At 42.3% G+C, this 17,770-nt stretch overlaps 1 protein-coding gene across 1 annotated transcript; it reads left to right on the forward strand.

Moving 5' to 3' along the window:
• Positions 1 to 1,132: 1,132 nt before the first annotated feature.
• Positions 1,133 to 14,001, forward strand: LOC104831515 (leucine-rich repeat and fibronectin type III domain-containing protein 1-like protein). The gene is made up of 2 exons (XM_010567145.1): positions 1,133 to 2,508; positions 13,491 to 14,001. Exons 1-2 carry the CDS (start codon positions 1,133 to 1,135, stop codon positions 13,999 to 14,001), a joined length of 1,887 nt encoding a protein of 628 aa, XP_010565447.1.
• The last annotated feature ends 3,769 nt before the right edge of the window (positions 14,002 to 17,770 follow it).

Genomic DNA, 17,770 nt, shown 5'->3' on the forward strand with positions numbered 1-17,770 from the left:
TAGAGTTTGGAATTGGGTTATACCAGGGCACTCTCACGAAACACATAGTTTGAGTCCTTTACATTGCAGATTGGGAGTTTTCGCCTTTGTGGTTGCTTGAGTCACTGCACTTCGCAATTTTCCAGCCAGCTGGAGGTAAAGTAGAAATGAAAATCTACCCTTGGTATAGGAGGCAAGCACTTCAAGTACAATGGGAAATAACTTGGCATACATGAGATTTCTCAGAGATAATTTCATTGACCAAACCCATGTGCAATTACGAGATTTATTTTTCTAAAGCTGCTACCTGTGCTGCACAGAAAAAAAATATATATACCTGCTTCTGTGATTGAACACAGCCTTGCTTTTCAGAAGTGCCTTTGAATGTATTTCTCCTTCTTATTTGCTGTAGAAGTTTTAGACCCCTGCCACCTCCTGGGGAAAAAAACCCTTGTCCTTAAAACATGCATTTCTACAAAAAGCTCACTGCTTGATACAGGTCAAACTGAGGAGGGGCATAGATGAGCTTGAGGTGTAAGACAAAAAAGTTGTTGGACATCTATAATGGCAAGAAAGTGAGGGGAGCATAATCACAAAGTGAGGAAGTGATATGCAGGTTGAAATGAGGTTCTAGCCCCAGCAAATAGTCAGATGTGTGTAGAGAAAGTTATGTAGATGGTATTTTTAACCTAAAAAATCTTGTATATTTATTTGCTTCCTCACATTTAATCCACACCACTCACATTCCTCTCACCAAGTATCAGCTTCACATCTTGCTTTGTTCCACCTATTAAAGTACAACTGTCAACACTGTTGGTTGGGAAGAGCTGCTAGTAGGTAGATAACCCTGTTAGTGCATCCTGGAGAAGCAGTAGTGATGGACTGTTGCCTCACAGTCAATCTAAGTGTTGCTGTCTGGAAGAAAGTGGAGCCAAACCAGCACAGAACTAGAAGCTCTTAGCTCTAAAAACATCCAAGTTAATATTACCAGTAATTTTATTATTGTCTTGGAAGGTGTTTCCAGTTTGTGCAGGCAGACTTGTAATGAAAACTTCAATGTAAACCTATTTCTAATGCCCAATTAAAATACATTTACATGGATTTCTTCTTTTTTTTTTTTCCCCCCCCCTTTAGGTCTGTTATTTTTCTTACGATGGAAAGGCTGGTTGTCTATCTACTGGTTATTAGCACAGCCGTGAAGGCCATGATGTGTCCCAAAAGATGCATGTGTCAAAACCTGTCTCCATCCTTCACAATTCTCTGTACGAAGACGGGGCTTCTCTTTGTGCCCCCCAGTATTGACAGGAGGACAGCCGAACTAAGGTTAATGGATAACTTTATTACTACACTTAGGAGAAAAGATTTTGCAAACATGACTAATCTAATTCATTTGACACTATCAAGGAATACAATAAGTCAAATCATGCCTTATGCATTTTTTGATCTTAAAGGCCTTCACGCCTTACACTTGGATAGTAATAGACTGACCTACATCAATGAAGATCATTTCAAAGGTTTAATTAACCTTCGACATTTAATACTCAGTAACAATCAATTAAACTATATCTCTCCTGGGTCGTTGGATGACTTTATTGAAACAATTGAAGACCTGGATCTGTCCTACAACAATCTTGTTAACGTTCCTTGGGAAACAATTGCCAAACTTTCTAATGTCAATACAGTCAGTTTGGATCATAATCTCATTGAGTTTGTGCCAGAGGGAATCTTCTCAAACCTTCACAAACTTGCCCGTCTAGACATGACCTCCAACAAGTTGAAAAAGATCCCTCCTGACCCTTTGTTTTCCAGAATACCAGTGTATGCCAAGTCTAAAGGATCTCCGCTCTCATCCCTTGTGCTTAGCTTTGGAGGGAATCCTTTGCACTGCAACTGTGAACTCGTGTGGCTGAGACGTCTCACCAGAGAAGATGATCTAGAAACCTGCGCCTCTCCACCAGAACTGATGGGCAAATACTTTTGGTCTATTAAAGAGGAGGAATTTGTCTGTGAACCCCCAATGATAACGCATCGAACCCCAAAACTAACAGTGACGGAAGGCCAAAGTGTCTCTTTGAAGTGCAAAGCTGTTGGCGATCCAGATCCCTACGTTCGCTGGATCTCACCTGATGGGAAGCTGGTCTCTAACACGTCCAGGACGATTTCTTATGAGAATGGTACTCTGGATATTTTGGTTACTTCTTTGACTGACAAGGGCACGTTCACCTGCATAGCATCAAATGCTGCGGGAGAGTCGACGGCTCCAGTTGAACTCCTCGTTACCCCGTACCCTAACCTTGCTAACAGCACCAACTGCGATAAAGATGCGGAGCCTGGCCCCTCAGATATTCTCATATCTGCCAAGTCCAGCTTTCCAAACGAAACGAAGGCTCAGCAAGAGAAGGTGGTCGTGGTTGCTGAGCTGACATCATCTTCTGCTCTTATCCAGTGGCCTTCTCAGCATCACCTCCCTGGGATTCGAATGTACCAGATTCAGTATAACAGTTCTGCTGACGACATACTAGTGTACAGGTAACGCTGCTCACATTCCCATGCTCATACCTCTGTGAAGTAGGCAGTGGAAGTAAGAAAAAAGGAGAGCATAGTTCGACATATTCTGTGTAATAAGAGCTATCCTGCAAAGAGTAACTGTAAATGGGGGGATGAGGAGGCAATGGCTGCCTTAGTCTTTGCTCATTAAACTCCTGTTGTTGAGGAGCTACACTATTAAAACTAATAATACATCTGCTTCTGTGCTGCCTCTTGAGGATCTCTAAACTCTTTACAGACATAATTAAGTTTCATAGTCCAGTTTAATGGACCAAGTGATGCTGATGAGCAATGTCTTAGTTGTTAACATTTAAGGAAATTGAGATGGAGATTTTAGTTACTTTTATGCTGATTAAGTGTAATTATTTTACTTAAAAATATGGGCAAGAGAGAAGAAATCAAGATGCCCAAAGTTGCGAGATGCCCAAAGCAATGTTCTGCCTATGTGGCTATGGCCTTACCATGTTCAGCCAAACCTTCAGCCTGTATCAGTTGCTGTGTGTTTCCTTTTCTCCACTTTTGTGGTGTCATGTGGATAAAACTCACTGGTATGAATTGGACACCACATGGAAAATTTTAGGTTATGTATTTGTGTGGTTTTCACATTTGTCCGCTGGAGTAAAATTTACTTGGGAATAACTATTTAAGTCTCCATGGACAGCATGCAGATTACATTTATAGCTGTTCCCTCATGCAGGGCTGGTTGACTTTCTGATTATATGCCTTTCTGTTTATAGGCTTTTGTTTGGGATTAACCAGGGGTGGAAGGGATAAGGAGGGGTAGAATGACTTGAAAGTGGGAGCTAGCATTTGATTTGGATTTAGTGTTTCATAGTTGTGTGCTTCGTAAGGATGATAACTTCTCTAAACAGAGTGATAATGATTTCTCTAATGAGTGATAATGATTATTTCTAATGTAATGCCACTGGTTGCACTAAAGTTTGGAGTGGAGTAAGCAAAAGGAGAATGATATCTAATAGCTTCAGTAATATACCTGAAAGTCTGGGTTCAAATCTAGTGCTTTGGTAAGCAGTCCCCTAAAGAAAGGAATGCAGGATAGTCATTCTGCTGCGATTCCTATTTCAAATACCTACCATTGCAAGCAAATTCTTGTAAAAAAAAAAAAAAAAAAAAAGGAACTGTGTATGAAAATGGCATGAAGTCCTTGAAACAGACATTTCACTTTACAGTCACTTGGGATTTTCAGAAGTCTCGTGTTAAAACGCCCATCCCCAGAGCCTCTTTGAGGAAGGATGCCATCCATCCTCCTGTTGTCACGGCTACGAGCTAGAAAGGAAGCAGGAGGTCTCAGGGTAAGCAAGGGTCTCTTAAGAGGGGGTGGGAGGATGCCTTGTTGGGATCTGACAGGGATGGCGAGGAGCCGGCTGGAAGATGAAGCCTCATTTAATTGTCAGCTGTGACAACATTTGTGACATTGCTGTTTGAGAGAAGCGCAAAGTTGCGAAATGAAGGGAAATGTGAAGCGGAGATGTCTCGATAGCTGTGACTGGGGTTTCTAAAGGGATTTTATTCAGTTCTCCCACTAGAATGTGAAGTGAAGCAAGCAAAGTGAGAAGCAGCTAGAGCTGGTAGGTGCATCGCAGGCATGGCCAGTAGTTTAAGAGAGGTGTTTAATGGGATTTTTCATCCTTTGCCATAATGGCTGGTCAGCCGATTTGGCAGCCTTCATACAATTGCAGCTATTCATTCTCAATGAGTTTTAAACTTCCCAAAGTCTCTAAAAATAAATCAGTGACTAGTGTGGTAGCTTGTTAATAAAACTATAGACTTGAATACTGCTGCTGCTGAACGGCCTCATTCCTAAAGAAGAAATGGGGAAGAATACTATATTTCCATGCCCCTTTCTCAGCCCAGATTCCTGTTAACTGAAACGCTCAGGTTGGTAACAAAACCATAAAATACTTGATGCTTCAAATCACAGAGCAGCTATTTCAAATAATACAATGTAATAGACTGTAGCATAATGGGCATCTCAAAGATGAAAATTTGTGCGTTCTCATTCAGTTCCCACAGTGAGTAATCATCAAATATAGATCCTTAAAGGAAGTTTTGTGCTAAAGTGAGAGGAATCGTAATTGGGCAGCAATTCTGCATTTGCAGTTATCTGAACAACTGCTACTTCAAGTTATGCTATAGATGTCAGAATTTTTTAAGTTGAGTGTGTTAATGTGCACTGGAGAAACAGGAGCTCCCCGGTTTGTTTGCTGACCCTTTGCATGGTCAAGACGCGTCTCGGACTCCATGTTTCTGGTAAGGTATACAAACATGTTGTCCTGGTTTCAGCTGGGATATAGTTAACTGTCTTCCCAGTAGCTGGTACAGTGCTATGTGTTGAGTTCAGTATCTGAAGAATGTTGATAACACTGATGTTTTCAGTTGTTGCTCAGTAGTGTTTAGTCTAAAGTCAAGGATTTTTCAGCTTCTCATGCCCAGCCAGGGCACCTCACCCAAACTGGCCAACAGTGTATTCCATACCATGGGACGTCCCATCTAGTTTAGGAACTGGGAAGGGGGGGCAGGGAATCGCCGCTCGGGGACTGGCTGGGTGTCGGTCGGCGGGTGGTGAGCAATTGCCCTGCGCATCATTTGTACATTTCAATCCTTTTATTACTACTGTTGTCATTTTATTAGTGTTATCATTATCATTATTAGTTTCTTCTTTTCGGTTTTATTAAATCGTTCTTATCTCAACCCAGGAGTTTTACTTCTTTTCCTGATTTTCTCCCCCATCCCACTGGATGGGGGGGAGTGAGTGAGCGGCTGCGTGGTGCTTAGTTGCTGGCTGGGGTTAAACCATGACACATGTCTTTCACGGAGTCAGTCTGTTGATATATGAAGATGTGAATAGATGTGCAGTAGTGTACCCAGCAGTGGCCATGCTTCAGTGCTGCCAAAGGAGTTTCACAGAAGGTGAAAAGCTTCCTTCTACCTAGAGGACACTGTGTAATTTATTTCTGGCAGGCGATAGCTTGCTGCCTGGAAAAAGTATTAAGTGGTGCAGGATGCATCAGAAACCTGTCGCTTCTGTCAAGTTGAGCTGTACCATGGGAAAAGCAGTTGCTATGGCAACTTTGCTTTATCTTGCAAATTTAAGTTGCTCCTTTGACTCCTTTATTTTTCCTCATCTTTCCCTTTCCTTCTCCCTCTGGATAGGTAAGTGTGGGTAAGTGTGTGTTCATCTGTGCCCATGCTAGGAGCCTATGGAGGTGAAGGGAGGAGACGATATTCTTCCTAATTTTACCTTTGGACTGCAATCAAACTATCCGTTGGTGTATGTGAGAATAACATACGTGCCCTGCACATGGTTACGCTGCCTGTGTACACTTGCACATAAGTGCACCATAATTGCTCCTTGTTGTTCCCAGTTTGGGAGATTCACAACATATGGCCACACAGCGATTTTCCCAGTGGTGAATGTGGAAAAGAAAATAGGAGTTGTGCTTCTGGCTCTGCCAGTTACTGTTGCCTCAGGTGAGTCACTTAACTCCTCTTTCTGTGAAATGGAAGCTATCACACTGACCCATCTCCTGGGACAGGGGTTAGCAAAATTGAAGGCAGACATTAGCTCTGGAGAAAGAAAATTGCATCAGAGTGAAGCATCTGGCAAGATGAGTAGTAACAATCCAGAGTTGGTAAATTAAGGTGCAGGTAGCAATTTGCGGAAAGCATCAGTATTGAAGGTAAGAGCCTTGTTTGTTTTTGGAAGAAAGGTCGGAAACTGTTGTTGTAGAGCCATGTATAGAGTGAATCAAGAATTGTAATAGCCACTTTGTGCAGCTTTTCCGTCTCTGAGATATAAACGGATCTGTATTCTTTAAACAGCTTACAGTCTTGATGCCGATTACAGTTCCTGCGCAATTTGGACTTCACAATACTATAATTTTAGTTTAACTGTCATTGCTCAAGTGTCATGCCCAGGTTTCTAGTGCTAGTCTTGGGGAAGAGATATCAGCAGAACTTACCTTTTGATACTAAAATAGTAGTGACGAATATTATACAAGCTTTAGAAAGCAATAATTAATCTCGGAGAGAAGCCATGCTATTTTATTGCTGCTTTGTCATGATGTGCACACATGTTTGTGTGTACATACAGATGAAAATGCTCCTCTTTTGTATGCTGATAGAGTTCATATGTACCTTTATGAAGATGAATCCTTGCGTTAGGTTATGGGATAAAAGGCTCATCTCCACGGGACCCTGGGTGACCTCTCTCTTGTAGCCTTGTTCGCTGTGCAAAAGAGAAGTGGGGCAGCAACTGATGCTCAAAATGCCCTGAAGGGAACTGCAGGTGCTCCTATTTTGTCTGCCAGTGCTTCCTCAAATGGCCAGCAAATTAAAGATAAAACAAGTGATTTTGTATGTCTGAGCTAGGCTGGCTAAACTTCAATTTTTACCGCAGTTGATATAAACAGCAGATTACTAATGCTTCATAACAATCTGATTGATGTCCTAGTCAATTAGAAGCGGGATCTCATAACATCAAAGGCAACAGTCTCCTAAGCATTGAATTTAATCTTTAATAGCTAGTGATCATCTAACTTTAATTAGCTGCAACTACATGCTATAAATTAGAAGATGAGTATTTAATAGTGATGCTTCTCTATAGGTAATTGAGAGACTATATATTGCATAAAACTGCTGATAATACGTCCTTGTTTTCTCTGTTGAGAGGAAAACCTAGAAATTGAGAGGCAGACCACTTTTAAGATGGAGTACAAAGTACTGTTGTTTAAAGGGCAGAGCTGTCACTCTTGGGGAAAAGGTGATATATTGCCAGATCAATATAGCAATGATTACATCTGTTGCGTGAAAAGCAGTTGGAATCAGCCACGCTACGTCTGCTCAAAAATTCTTAAATTAGTTCAGTGCAGTGCAATGGAAAGCCTCAGGAGCCTCAGGACCATGCTAGATTTCAAAGAGTGAAGTTTGAAAGAGGTTTTATAGCTTCTCATGTCAGGCACATGCCATAAGACTTTGTGTTTCCTTTCTGCATGCCCTTGGCACACTGGACCCTGCACGTGCACTGTAGGGATGGACTCAGTTTTGCAGGGGGTGCAACATGCCTCTCAACCGGTGGAGCTGCTGCGTGCGCGTGCAGTAACTGTAGTGATTTGGGAGTACATCAGGATTGTCGTGGTTATCCAGCAAGCCTGCACATCAGCGGTGGCTGTTTGTCAGGAGGAAATCTTGGACAAATGGTCATGTTTGCATTTCTTCACCTAGCCAGCAGTCATTCCTCAAAAAGGTGGATATAGCAATGGAAGTCCAGAAATATAGGAGCCATCTGACATCTGTAAATATCACATGACTTGTCACTCTTTGGCTTTAATTTTGGTATCTTTTTTTCCTTATCTTGCAATGTAGCAGTTGTCATGGCAGTTTTCAGGGTGTTTCTCCTTGGAAACCTCTTCTTCAGGTTTCCCTTTCTGAGGAAAAACCTTACATTCTCACAGTTGACTGCATGCTCAGTTAATCAGGATTACCCTTACAAAGTTGGTTTCCTCAAACCGCAGAGTCACTTCTGCATTTTAATTCCCCTCCTTCCCATGCCCCGTGATCTTTGTTAACGAGGCTGCCCACCTGATTGCTGCTGGAGCTGCATCATGGTTTATCAAAGACCCTGCAGATCCAAATGATGGATGGTAGTTGTTGCATTATGGAGAGATCTTTCAAAGGTGAAATATCAAAGTCTTGTTTCCCAAATATTTAAGATGCTGTGCTTTTTTTGGAGGTGGAAAACATCCCTGTTTCCTTTCGTACTGTTGATGCAGAAGTATGGGGTTTTTTTAAGAATAGTATGAATAAGAGTCAATTGCTGTCATTGCTTCTATCAAAAATTTTGGCATGATTTTTGTGAAAGCTCGATAAATAAGAAACCTGCCGTTAATGCTTCATAACTGTCTGTATCTTCCGGTGCACGATCATTTCGTTTCCAGACTGTAGCATGAACCATGTGAAAATAATTCTTTTGAAAAATGCAGCCAGCAGCCTAGGTTCAGTAACGGTCTAGGATTTTATGCTGTCTTAGGATGGTGGTTGTTGTTGTTGTTGTTTTTACTTCCACAGATGTCATAGATTGTATTTGGGTCTCAGTGGGTGTTCCTGTGAAAAAAACAGACTCTATACTGATTGCTTTTTAATCCCTTTAATCAGCTGAGTAAACTGGGTGCTCAGGAGTTTGTTGACAGAATCAGTTCAAAAAGACCTCCTGTCACTGGCGTCCCTCCCACACATCAAATTCTCCATCCCTTCCTTTCATCCCCGTCCTTCCCTTCCCAACTGAACAGTTGAAATGGCAGAAAAGAAATTCTGGTTTTCAAACCTTCAAAATGGTGGTGTTGGATTGGGGATTGGCCAAAGTAAAAGTGATTAATTTGAGGCTCTCTGGCCACAGTATTACACTTTCCTATGGGCAGTATCATTGATCAATTAGAGTCCAAACAAAAGACTCCATCTCGATTTTGAGCTGCTCAGTTTATTTTGTTGTTGTTGACAAAGTTGCTAGGAAATATTTCCAATCTCACAAAATGATGTTTTGTCAGAAGTTTTGTGAGCAGGTTTTACAGTTGAGCTTTTACCAAAGGGCTTTACTTGTTACTGGCTGACTACAGATGGCAGGGGAAATGCTGGCACGTATTATGGTTTATAGATGTTAGTGCTCTTAAACCAGTTACGTTAGCACTCTTCATTTAAATCTGACAGTTACTGTTCTGCTGTTGATCCATTTGAAAGATGGTGCTTGTGGGCCAACATGGAGAGTCTGTGATACTAGAGATGTAAGAGAAAAGGTAGTATACTTTCAGCTACCAAAAAAAAAAAAAAAAGATTTGGCGGAATTGTGTTTATAAACCACAGTTTTGGCAGCTTTTATAGGTAATGGGAAGCGAGCTCCTGATGAAACTCTAATGTAAATGAAGAGGTTTTTTAGAGCAAAAAACTCATGGGTAGTAATTGTGAAACAACATAATAACATTTCTTGAAGAATTAAAAAAAAGACCAAAAAAAACCCCCAAAGAATAGCCAAGTAAAAGGTTTTTGCGTCCCTGGAGATTTGAGAATCTCCTGGCAGGCTTGGGTTTGGGGTTTCTGTATCACTATTGTGAAATGTCTTTCATGCAAACTAATTATTTAAGTAAATGACTGATTGCTGCAAGCTCTTAGTTTGAGATGGAACAATTCCACTGAGAGGTTGATAAGCTTTACACCCCGCCCCACCCCCACCCCTACCCCCCCACCCCCGCTTAGAATCACAATGCCTCTATATCCCAGTCATTTGGGGCCATCGAGGGTCATATGGCATCCCCAGTATGTTTCGTAACAAACCTACAAACTAGTCAATGGTGCTTAAATTGTTATTGGGTCAAACTAAGTGCTAATGGAGATGTTTGTTCTGAAGATGCCATTCTCTAAACTGTAGTCTGTGGGTTCTGATAGAAGATAAAGCTTTCAGATGATACGCTTGCTCCCAGTATCTACCCATATGCTTTCTGGCCTTTCCTACAAGTCCTCGCCACTCACCACAGCCTGGCACTAAAGACCTGCCTTTGTTACAACCGCTATACTCAAGCTTGTGCTAATTTGTCAAGCTGATTGAATTTAACTGCTATTTGATCATTTATAGCATTACTGAAATAAAGTAAATATGGTAAAGGGAACACTATACTCTACTGCAGAAGTAAATGCTCTGTAGGCATAAGCGAGAAAACATGCAGAGGTTAACTACTGACATGGCTGTAGGCAGATTGCCTACTCAGTTGTGAGCTGTCCTTACTCATTTGTAGAGGTTTCCTTGAAACTTCCTAAATATGCTAAAATAGCTACCTTTCCCGGGAGACATGTCTGTGAATAACTGCTTAGCCGGTGAAGAAACCTTATCAAGACTACATTGTTCTCATTATTCATGGAGCTGAAAATAGCCTTGTATTACCAGAAAAGCCAATAGAAATCAAATATATATATTTGGTCTTATTGAACATTTGTACAGAAGATTTGCACAGGAGATCAGGAAGATTTAGAACATCCTCTTTTGGGTGACAGCTACTATAAAAGTATTTCAGCAATAGCTGGGTACACTGTAATACAGCATATTCTGTTCATAGCTTTCCATGGAAATTAGTCAAATTTCAATACAGAACTCTTCGTTGAATAATCCTGACAATAAGGCACTGCAGAAAGTTGTTTGAAAGAAGAAAAGTGAACATCAAAGGCTGCTGAATAAGGCAAATAATATGGACATTAAGCCAGAAAACTGTACTTTGCATAATTTTTGCAATGACACCTCCCTCTCACAGATGGGCAGACTCCTAAAGACTAGAAAGATGCTTCCTGTGTGGTGTTTCCTTTCCTGTTGCTTAGCTGGTCTTTTTAATGGTGTCTTCTTCTGCAGAGTTATCTATGACATCCCTCAATTTTTTACATATTGTGCCCTGAGGTTCAGTGACTGTTTTGATGATGACAAGTGATTTTAGACTTTGTGCCATGGTTGGATGTAGTTGCCAGAAGTATTTTTCTGGGACACATGACTGATTTCAAAGCCTTTTAGTGTTTGAAGGCAAGCAACTAAATTCTCCATCTTCTCAGTCACATCCCTTTGCATGACAAGCAAGAATCTTCTGCTTAGTTTCAGTGTAACTTGGTGTTTGAACTGAGGGAGGAATGCAGTCCAGTCTGAGCCACAGTGTTCTCTTGTTGTGTCTGGTCACTGTGAAATGTGGCTGAACAGAAGACCGAAAAGTTATTAGATATTTGTGTGGTAATTGATAATGGTATATGTTTTAGGAAGGTGAATGTCAAGCCAACCGAGTGGTGCTCTGCGAAGCACCAGCCACACCTAAGCATCGAGGGCCACGTTCACGTGGTGAGTGTGGGAGAATCGCTGGCTACAAACTACCATACATTGTACCTGGAAAAGCAAAGGATCAATGAATTACTTTCCAGAGTCCTAGTCCAGTGAGACAACACAACCTAGGTGTTTTCTTCAACATGGTGTAACGTTGGATAATGACACCACTGCATTAAATTTGTGTAAGACAGGAAAGAGCAAGGAGCATGACGTACTTTGAAGATTTAGTGGTCAGCAGGTATAAGAGATGTATAACTGCAGAGCAACAATCATGACAAAACGCTTGTTCCATAAAGTAATGCTTGCAGGGCAGAGAAGGGAGGAGTCTGTTGTTAATGCTTGCAGCTGGGAGACCTTATTCTGCATTGCCTGCACTCTGAATGAGTAACAGCAGCCATGAGGAATTTCAAGGGCTTGTTCTGCTGGTCTGAAGCAGTTGTTAGCTTTGCACGTTTCCTCCTACATTAATGTTGGATCAAATATCTCATTATGTACACGCTAGGAGTTGTTTGAGTGTTTCAGTTTGACAAATGAATCTTTGTGTAGTTTCGTCTCAAACCCTGTTTTTTCCTGCAGTAAAAATCTCATTAGCCTTAAAACCCAGCACGTGGTCACATTCTTTGGAGGCTGTGAAGCTGCTGTTATAAATTAAGGCTGGGGCAATGGTTATGAGTTATGGTTTGGGAAATTCAGATCAGACATTTGGGGAAAAATATCTACTAGGAGGGTAGTTTAATGCTGGAGTGATGCCTGGAGAGCTCATGGAAGGTTTTCAAGTGTTGGCTAGGCAGAAGTGTGGTTGATCTGATCTACTGTTTGTGATAGTACTGCTCTGCACGGGAAGCTGGGCTAGAGAGCTCTGGGGGTCTCCTCCTTTAATGTTTCTATGAATCTGTGATGGCACATGTACATCGACAAGGGAGTGGTTTTGTTTTTTCACAGTCACAGAAATTTAGTTGTTAAAAATGAAGTGGTAGCAGCCATGTGTTTGGAGAATGGTTTTTTGAAGGTGTAGCTCTTCTTTCTTTCCAGTCTAAGCACTGTGGAGTCCTTAGTCCCACGGAAGACTACTTCGAAAAGACTGTATGATAAGCAGTTAGTCTTCTCCACCATCACCACCATCACCTTTGTGGCCAGAAGACGGCCATGTGCCCACCCACTATAAATGCATGTAGTTTCACCTATTCCTCTGCAACAGTGTTACTTTACTCCAGAGAGGAATCTGAGCCAAACATCTGGAGAGCTGGTCTGCAATGAGATACTGTGATTTGTATGCTCATGACTAGGGTCTGTGGGAATTTGTAATATAGCATATACTCTTCTTTGGGGATCCTTCTCATACATCAATTTAGTACCAGTGCTACTTTGTGGTAAGGGAATATTTGGAATTGACATAGAACAATCTCAGTGGTAGGGCTGCATCAAGGTAAGGAGTTCAGTAGATGCTGTTATTGGGCTACAGATGATACCACTTAGTTGCAAGTGCTTACATTTTGCTCTGATTGTTCTTACTGGTCACCTGATTATGAGACACTGAGCATCACAGAGCTGTTAGAAGATGGAAATAAGGTTAATCTGTAGACCACAGGTTTGATTTTGCCTTTTTCCCTCAATGTTCAAAATGTGCTTCCTGTGTATATAAAATTACTAAAATACATTTTACAGTGTTTAGTTTTATCCTTTTCTGCCATTTAAGTCCTTAAGTATGTTGCTTCAGTTCCTTTACGTTTTTTTGCACGGCTGACCGTATTCCATTCTGCATAGGGCATGTTATGCCCTTTTATGCTGAAACTGTGGAAATTTAAGACAATGCAGATCAAAACAATAGATCAAGTGTGACTTCTCCTCTAGCCATTGGCGAGCGTGTGCACTCTAGTCCATGTTTGTTTGAAATAGCCATGGTAAAGATATTGCCATCACTAAAATCTGTATCTTCCACCTCTACTGAGAAACCTAGGGAATGCTAGATTTTTGCTGCTTGGTCCAGTTGCCATGCTCATCTTCTGCTCTGTTAGTTTCCTCACAGTGGCATTGACAGTCAAAAGAGCTCTCTTTAGGCTCGATAAACTTGGATGTTTACTGTACTCATTTTCTCTTCCAGGATGATTCCAGCTGCTAGTAAATCCTTCTTCTTGACTGATCTGGTTGCAGGACGTGAGTACGACCTCTGTGTTCTTGCTGTTTATGATGACGGATTGACATCTTTGACCGCAACCAGAGTGATCGGATGCGTGCAGTTTACAACCCAGGAAGAATACAAACAGTGCCGATCCCTTCACGCGCAGTTTCTTGGAGGAACCATGATCATCATTATTGGGGGTATCATTGTGGCTTCGGTTCTTGTTTTCATCTTCATTCTCCTCATGAAATATAAAGTCTACAACAACCACCACAAAAATAAAACTACTAAAGTTAATAATGTCTGCTCTCAAACCAATGGAAGCCAAAGTGGCTCGATGGCTCGATCCACTTCTAAACTTGCAGAGAGGCGGGAAAGTTTGCACCAGGAATGCTCGGGCTCTTCCATCAAAGGAAAAACTGTTGTAGATTTGGATTGTGAAAAAGTGACTCCAACCAACACAACCTTTTTAACAACGGATCCGTTATCTTAATGGCCATTTGATGGAACAGGACACACCAAGGTGGTATTGCTTGAAACATTTTAATGCGAGTGGTTGTATTTTAAGCTTCACTACTATTGTCTATTTTTAAGATCAGATGGTTTAAAAAATATTTTTTTAATCTGTATACAGTTCTTGCATTCTTAACTATTTTGTTTCAATATATTAAATATAAGTGTGTGATTTACAAGATTTTTTTACTGGTTCTTTTATAGCGTACACCTCTGGTATCAAGGCAGCAGCATAGCTAAATTCTACTAGGTTTGACTTTGGTGAAATGCACTATTTTTTCATTTGGTTACCAACCAGCAGCAAAATTGTGCTCTCAGGATCCTCAGACTTCCTTTCTCACAGCAGAGTCACTTAGCAGCTTAAACTACTCATCTCTTCAAGGAATGATTTGTTCTAAGAAGTTACTAGTTTCTCAATACTGAGTTATTTTTTGCCATAGGTATGTTGTATATGTGCTGCTCACAAAACAAGTAAAATTAGCAGAGGTTGCCCACAGTAGGAAAAAAAAAAAACCTCTTAAAAAAGGAGACAGAAAATTGAAGTACTTTAAGTACTTTAGCATATTCTCTCAATTATTCAGTGGCACAGAAATACGAACTCATGTTGTTTGCTTTGTAACAGCTGTTATCTGTCGAGACTGTGCCTTTGAGAAACCTCCTCTTGTTCTTGGTAGTCAGATTTAGCTTTGTTTGGGCAGGAAGATGACCTGGTTTTGTTCTTTCTAAATTGTAAAACTTCACAAACCAGTTGAAATTAGATGTGTTTCACTGTGCACGTTTTTGCTATGCTGAAAACCATGCCATAGTCTCCCCCTCTGAAAGTGTACTGGTGAAGGTCTTTTTTTTTCTTTTTTGTTGGTAAAGTTGTTGATTGAGGACCCACAGATTAAAGCTTCTGTGTGCTGAGGCACACTGCACTATCTCACTGTGACACTGCATCTTCAGATGGCTTTTATATCAGTCTCTTATTTCTGTAATAATGCATGAAGTGTAATGTAAGTGGCTGATAGATGAATTATGTGAATGTGTCTGGTCAAGTAATTTTAACACATCATATTGAATAATGAAATGTTCCTTTTGTTTCAAGGGATACTGTCAGATCAAGATGGGCCTGAAGTTTAGGTTTTGAAATAACTTTTACAAAGCCTACAAGGAGCCAGTGACCTCAACTAAACAAAATGTCCCTTCTGCCATCCTCATTGGTTGGTGATTTTTTTTGGCGTTGTTTTGATACTTGGCTTTGAAAGCAAAACAAGAGAAAACATGAATACCTTTTATTTATTAAACCTCAAGAAATGGAATGTGAAAGCAATTGACAGGAGAGGCTTGCAAGCTGAGGGACTGGCTTGTGTCTTTTAAGGTGATTGTGTCGCAACTTAGCAATTAACAGAAAGAAAAGTATTTTTCCTAAGATTGTCCCTTTAACAGACTTGAAATATTTCTCCTGTTTGGATATGAAAGAATGGACCAAGAAAAGTTACCTGGCAGACAGCCAAATGCTGTTTAACCACACAGGAATTAAGTACTAAATTTTAATAGTTAGTCTTACAAACTACTGAAGTATGAGGCATTTTTTGATGTTTCTGTGATGCACAGATTTGCTGAGGCCTATGTTCTGTTTTGATACTCAACCATAAATGGAGGAAAAAGTAATTTGAAGGGATTCTGTTATCAGGCATATTTGTGACAGTGAGGTAAGACTATGCAGCTACACTTATGTTAGTTTTCTTAAAAAAAAAAAAAAAAAAGCTATATGTGCAACTGTGCAAATGGATGCTTCTTGTTATGTAGATGATGATGACTGTGTCCGTGCTTTCCTGGATTTTCTTCTGGCTTCTGTCTGCCTTCCAGGGCCGCAGACTCATCACTGGCACTCCTAAGGTACAACCACCTGAACCTGCCTATGGTCACTGATTTGAAATGCTCTTGTAATCCCCACCTATTCCAGACAGCAAATTTAACTCGTCTTTGGCCAGACACAAAATTCAATGCTGGAATTTGAACATGGTTTTCTTAATCACTGCAGCCTGATTGCTATGAGTATCATGAGCGGCTCAACCCACCTGTACATTAAATCTGTTTATTGGTAATATCCTGCCATTTTCTGCCAGTAGCAATTTCTGTCATGCCCTTTTATTTGGTTCCTACTTGTTAAACATGAAAATGCTGCGTGGCTGAGCAGCATCAGGTGGGGTTCAGGGACTGTAGCTGCAAATGCTGTATTTTGACACTTCATAGCATGTATGTACCTAACACAGGTATCACAGCAGCCAAGCCTACCCCTTTTGCTGGCTCTTGGACCACAGGCAGAGACGGCGTGTTAGTCCATTCTGTAACTGCTGTTCTCTCTTGCTCCCAGGTTGTCCATCTTATCGTTAGAAGAGCGTCAAACCAGTATGAGCTGTGCTAGCATCATCCTTCTCTGCATGCATTAGCAGGGGCATACTGGATTTAAGTATTTCTCCCTTGGAAATGGAATTGGGGTTTGGTGTGTTTCTCCAGGTTGTTTTAAGAGGTTGAGGCTATTGGAGAATGACTCTTAACTCCTGACGTCTCTATAATAGAAGCATAAAAATGTGGAAAGCAGCAGGAAGCTGCTTCTGAAGCAATTACTCCTTCAGAAAGATTGTGGAGGGGAAAAAAATGGGGGGATGACATAACCAGTGCTGTAAAGGATAACCTTAGGTGAGCAGGGGGCAACAGTGGAGCAGTAGTTGAGGCAGGGAAAGAATAAAGGCCATGCTCCTTCTCACCCGCCCTCATTCCTGCTGCCTCCCCTCGCTGCTGTCGTTTGGAGCATTGGCCTCTCCCGGTGAACGTGGCTGAAGTTGGGAGGAACATTGCTCTTCCACAGGAGACCGCGGCCTCTGCCCCTCACTCTGTGCCTCGGGACTGCCATCTCTCCCCTCCGCTCCACGAGGAGCCTGGTGCCTCCACCACGGCTTCGGAGCTTGTCAGGGCAGCAGGGTGGGAAGCGGGGGGGAAATGGCAGCTGTTGCCCACCAGGTGCTGCAGTGGCGGAGCAGGAATGCCGCCTCAGCGCTCTGGTACCGGCACTGCCGAAGCTGCTACGCACGCATGCGTTCAGGCCGGCCGCGGCTGCCTGCTGCCCACGGGGGGATGGCTGTGTGGTACCACCGGGGTGAAGGAGCCCTGGGCCCGTGTGGCAGGGCTGCACTTCAGCCTCTGTGGGGGCAAAGAGAGGAGGATGGCTTGGGCTTGCCTCAGCCTGACACAGTTGCCCCCTTGGAACCTCTCAGCACCCCAGTGCGCCTTCTGATGTGCTCTAGAAGCCTCAGTTTGCCCACTGGTCCCCGCAGCAGCCCTCTCTTAGCCTCCTTGCGCCCTCCCTTGGAGCCTCAGGAACCGGCCCTTGGCCCTCATTGCACACAAAAGCCCACCGTTGGCCTTCACTGGGGCCAGTGGAGGGCTCTCGGGCACACTCCTCCGTTTGCCCTCTAGCTGTCTCAGCATCGCTCTAGGCCTCTCAGGATCCCTCCTGAGGCCTTCATTGCCCCCCAGGCCCCTCTGCGGGACCTCTAGCACCCTAAGAAGCCCCACTGCACTGGGGGCCTGGTCCCCTAGCTCTACAATACACCACTTCAGTCCCCTCGGCACTCCTCCATAGGTCTTTGTGATGCCCCAGAGCCTTCTGCTGCTCGTCCAGCCTTCTTAGGAGCCCCCTGGTCTCCAGAGGACCACTTGTGAGGCATTCATGGTGACGGAGGCACTCTGTTTGTCCTCTAGTC

This window comes from Haliaeetus leucocephalus, unplaced genomic scaffold (assembly GCF_000737465.1).
Source record: "Haliaeetus leucocephalus isolate CR32 unplaced genomic scaffold, Haliaeetus_leucocephalus-4.0 Scaffold227, whole genome shotgun sequence".
Taxonomy (NCBI): Eukaryota; Metazoa; Chordata; class Aves; order Accipitriformes; family Accipitridae; genus Haliaeetus; species Haliaeetus leucocephalus.

Excerpts from the sequence above, each read along its gene's own strand:
- LOC104831515 (XM_010567145.1), top strand. The coding sequence starts at position 1,133 with ATGGAAAGGCTGGTTGTCTATCTACTGGTTATTAGCACAGCCGTGAAG. Across the intron at positions 2,509-13,490 it reads GACGACATACTAGTGTACAG|GATGATTCCAGCTGCTAGTA; the intron begins GTAACGCTGCTC and ends TTTCTCTTCCAG.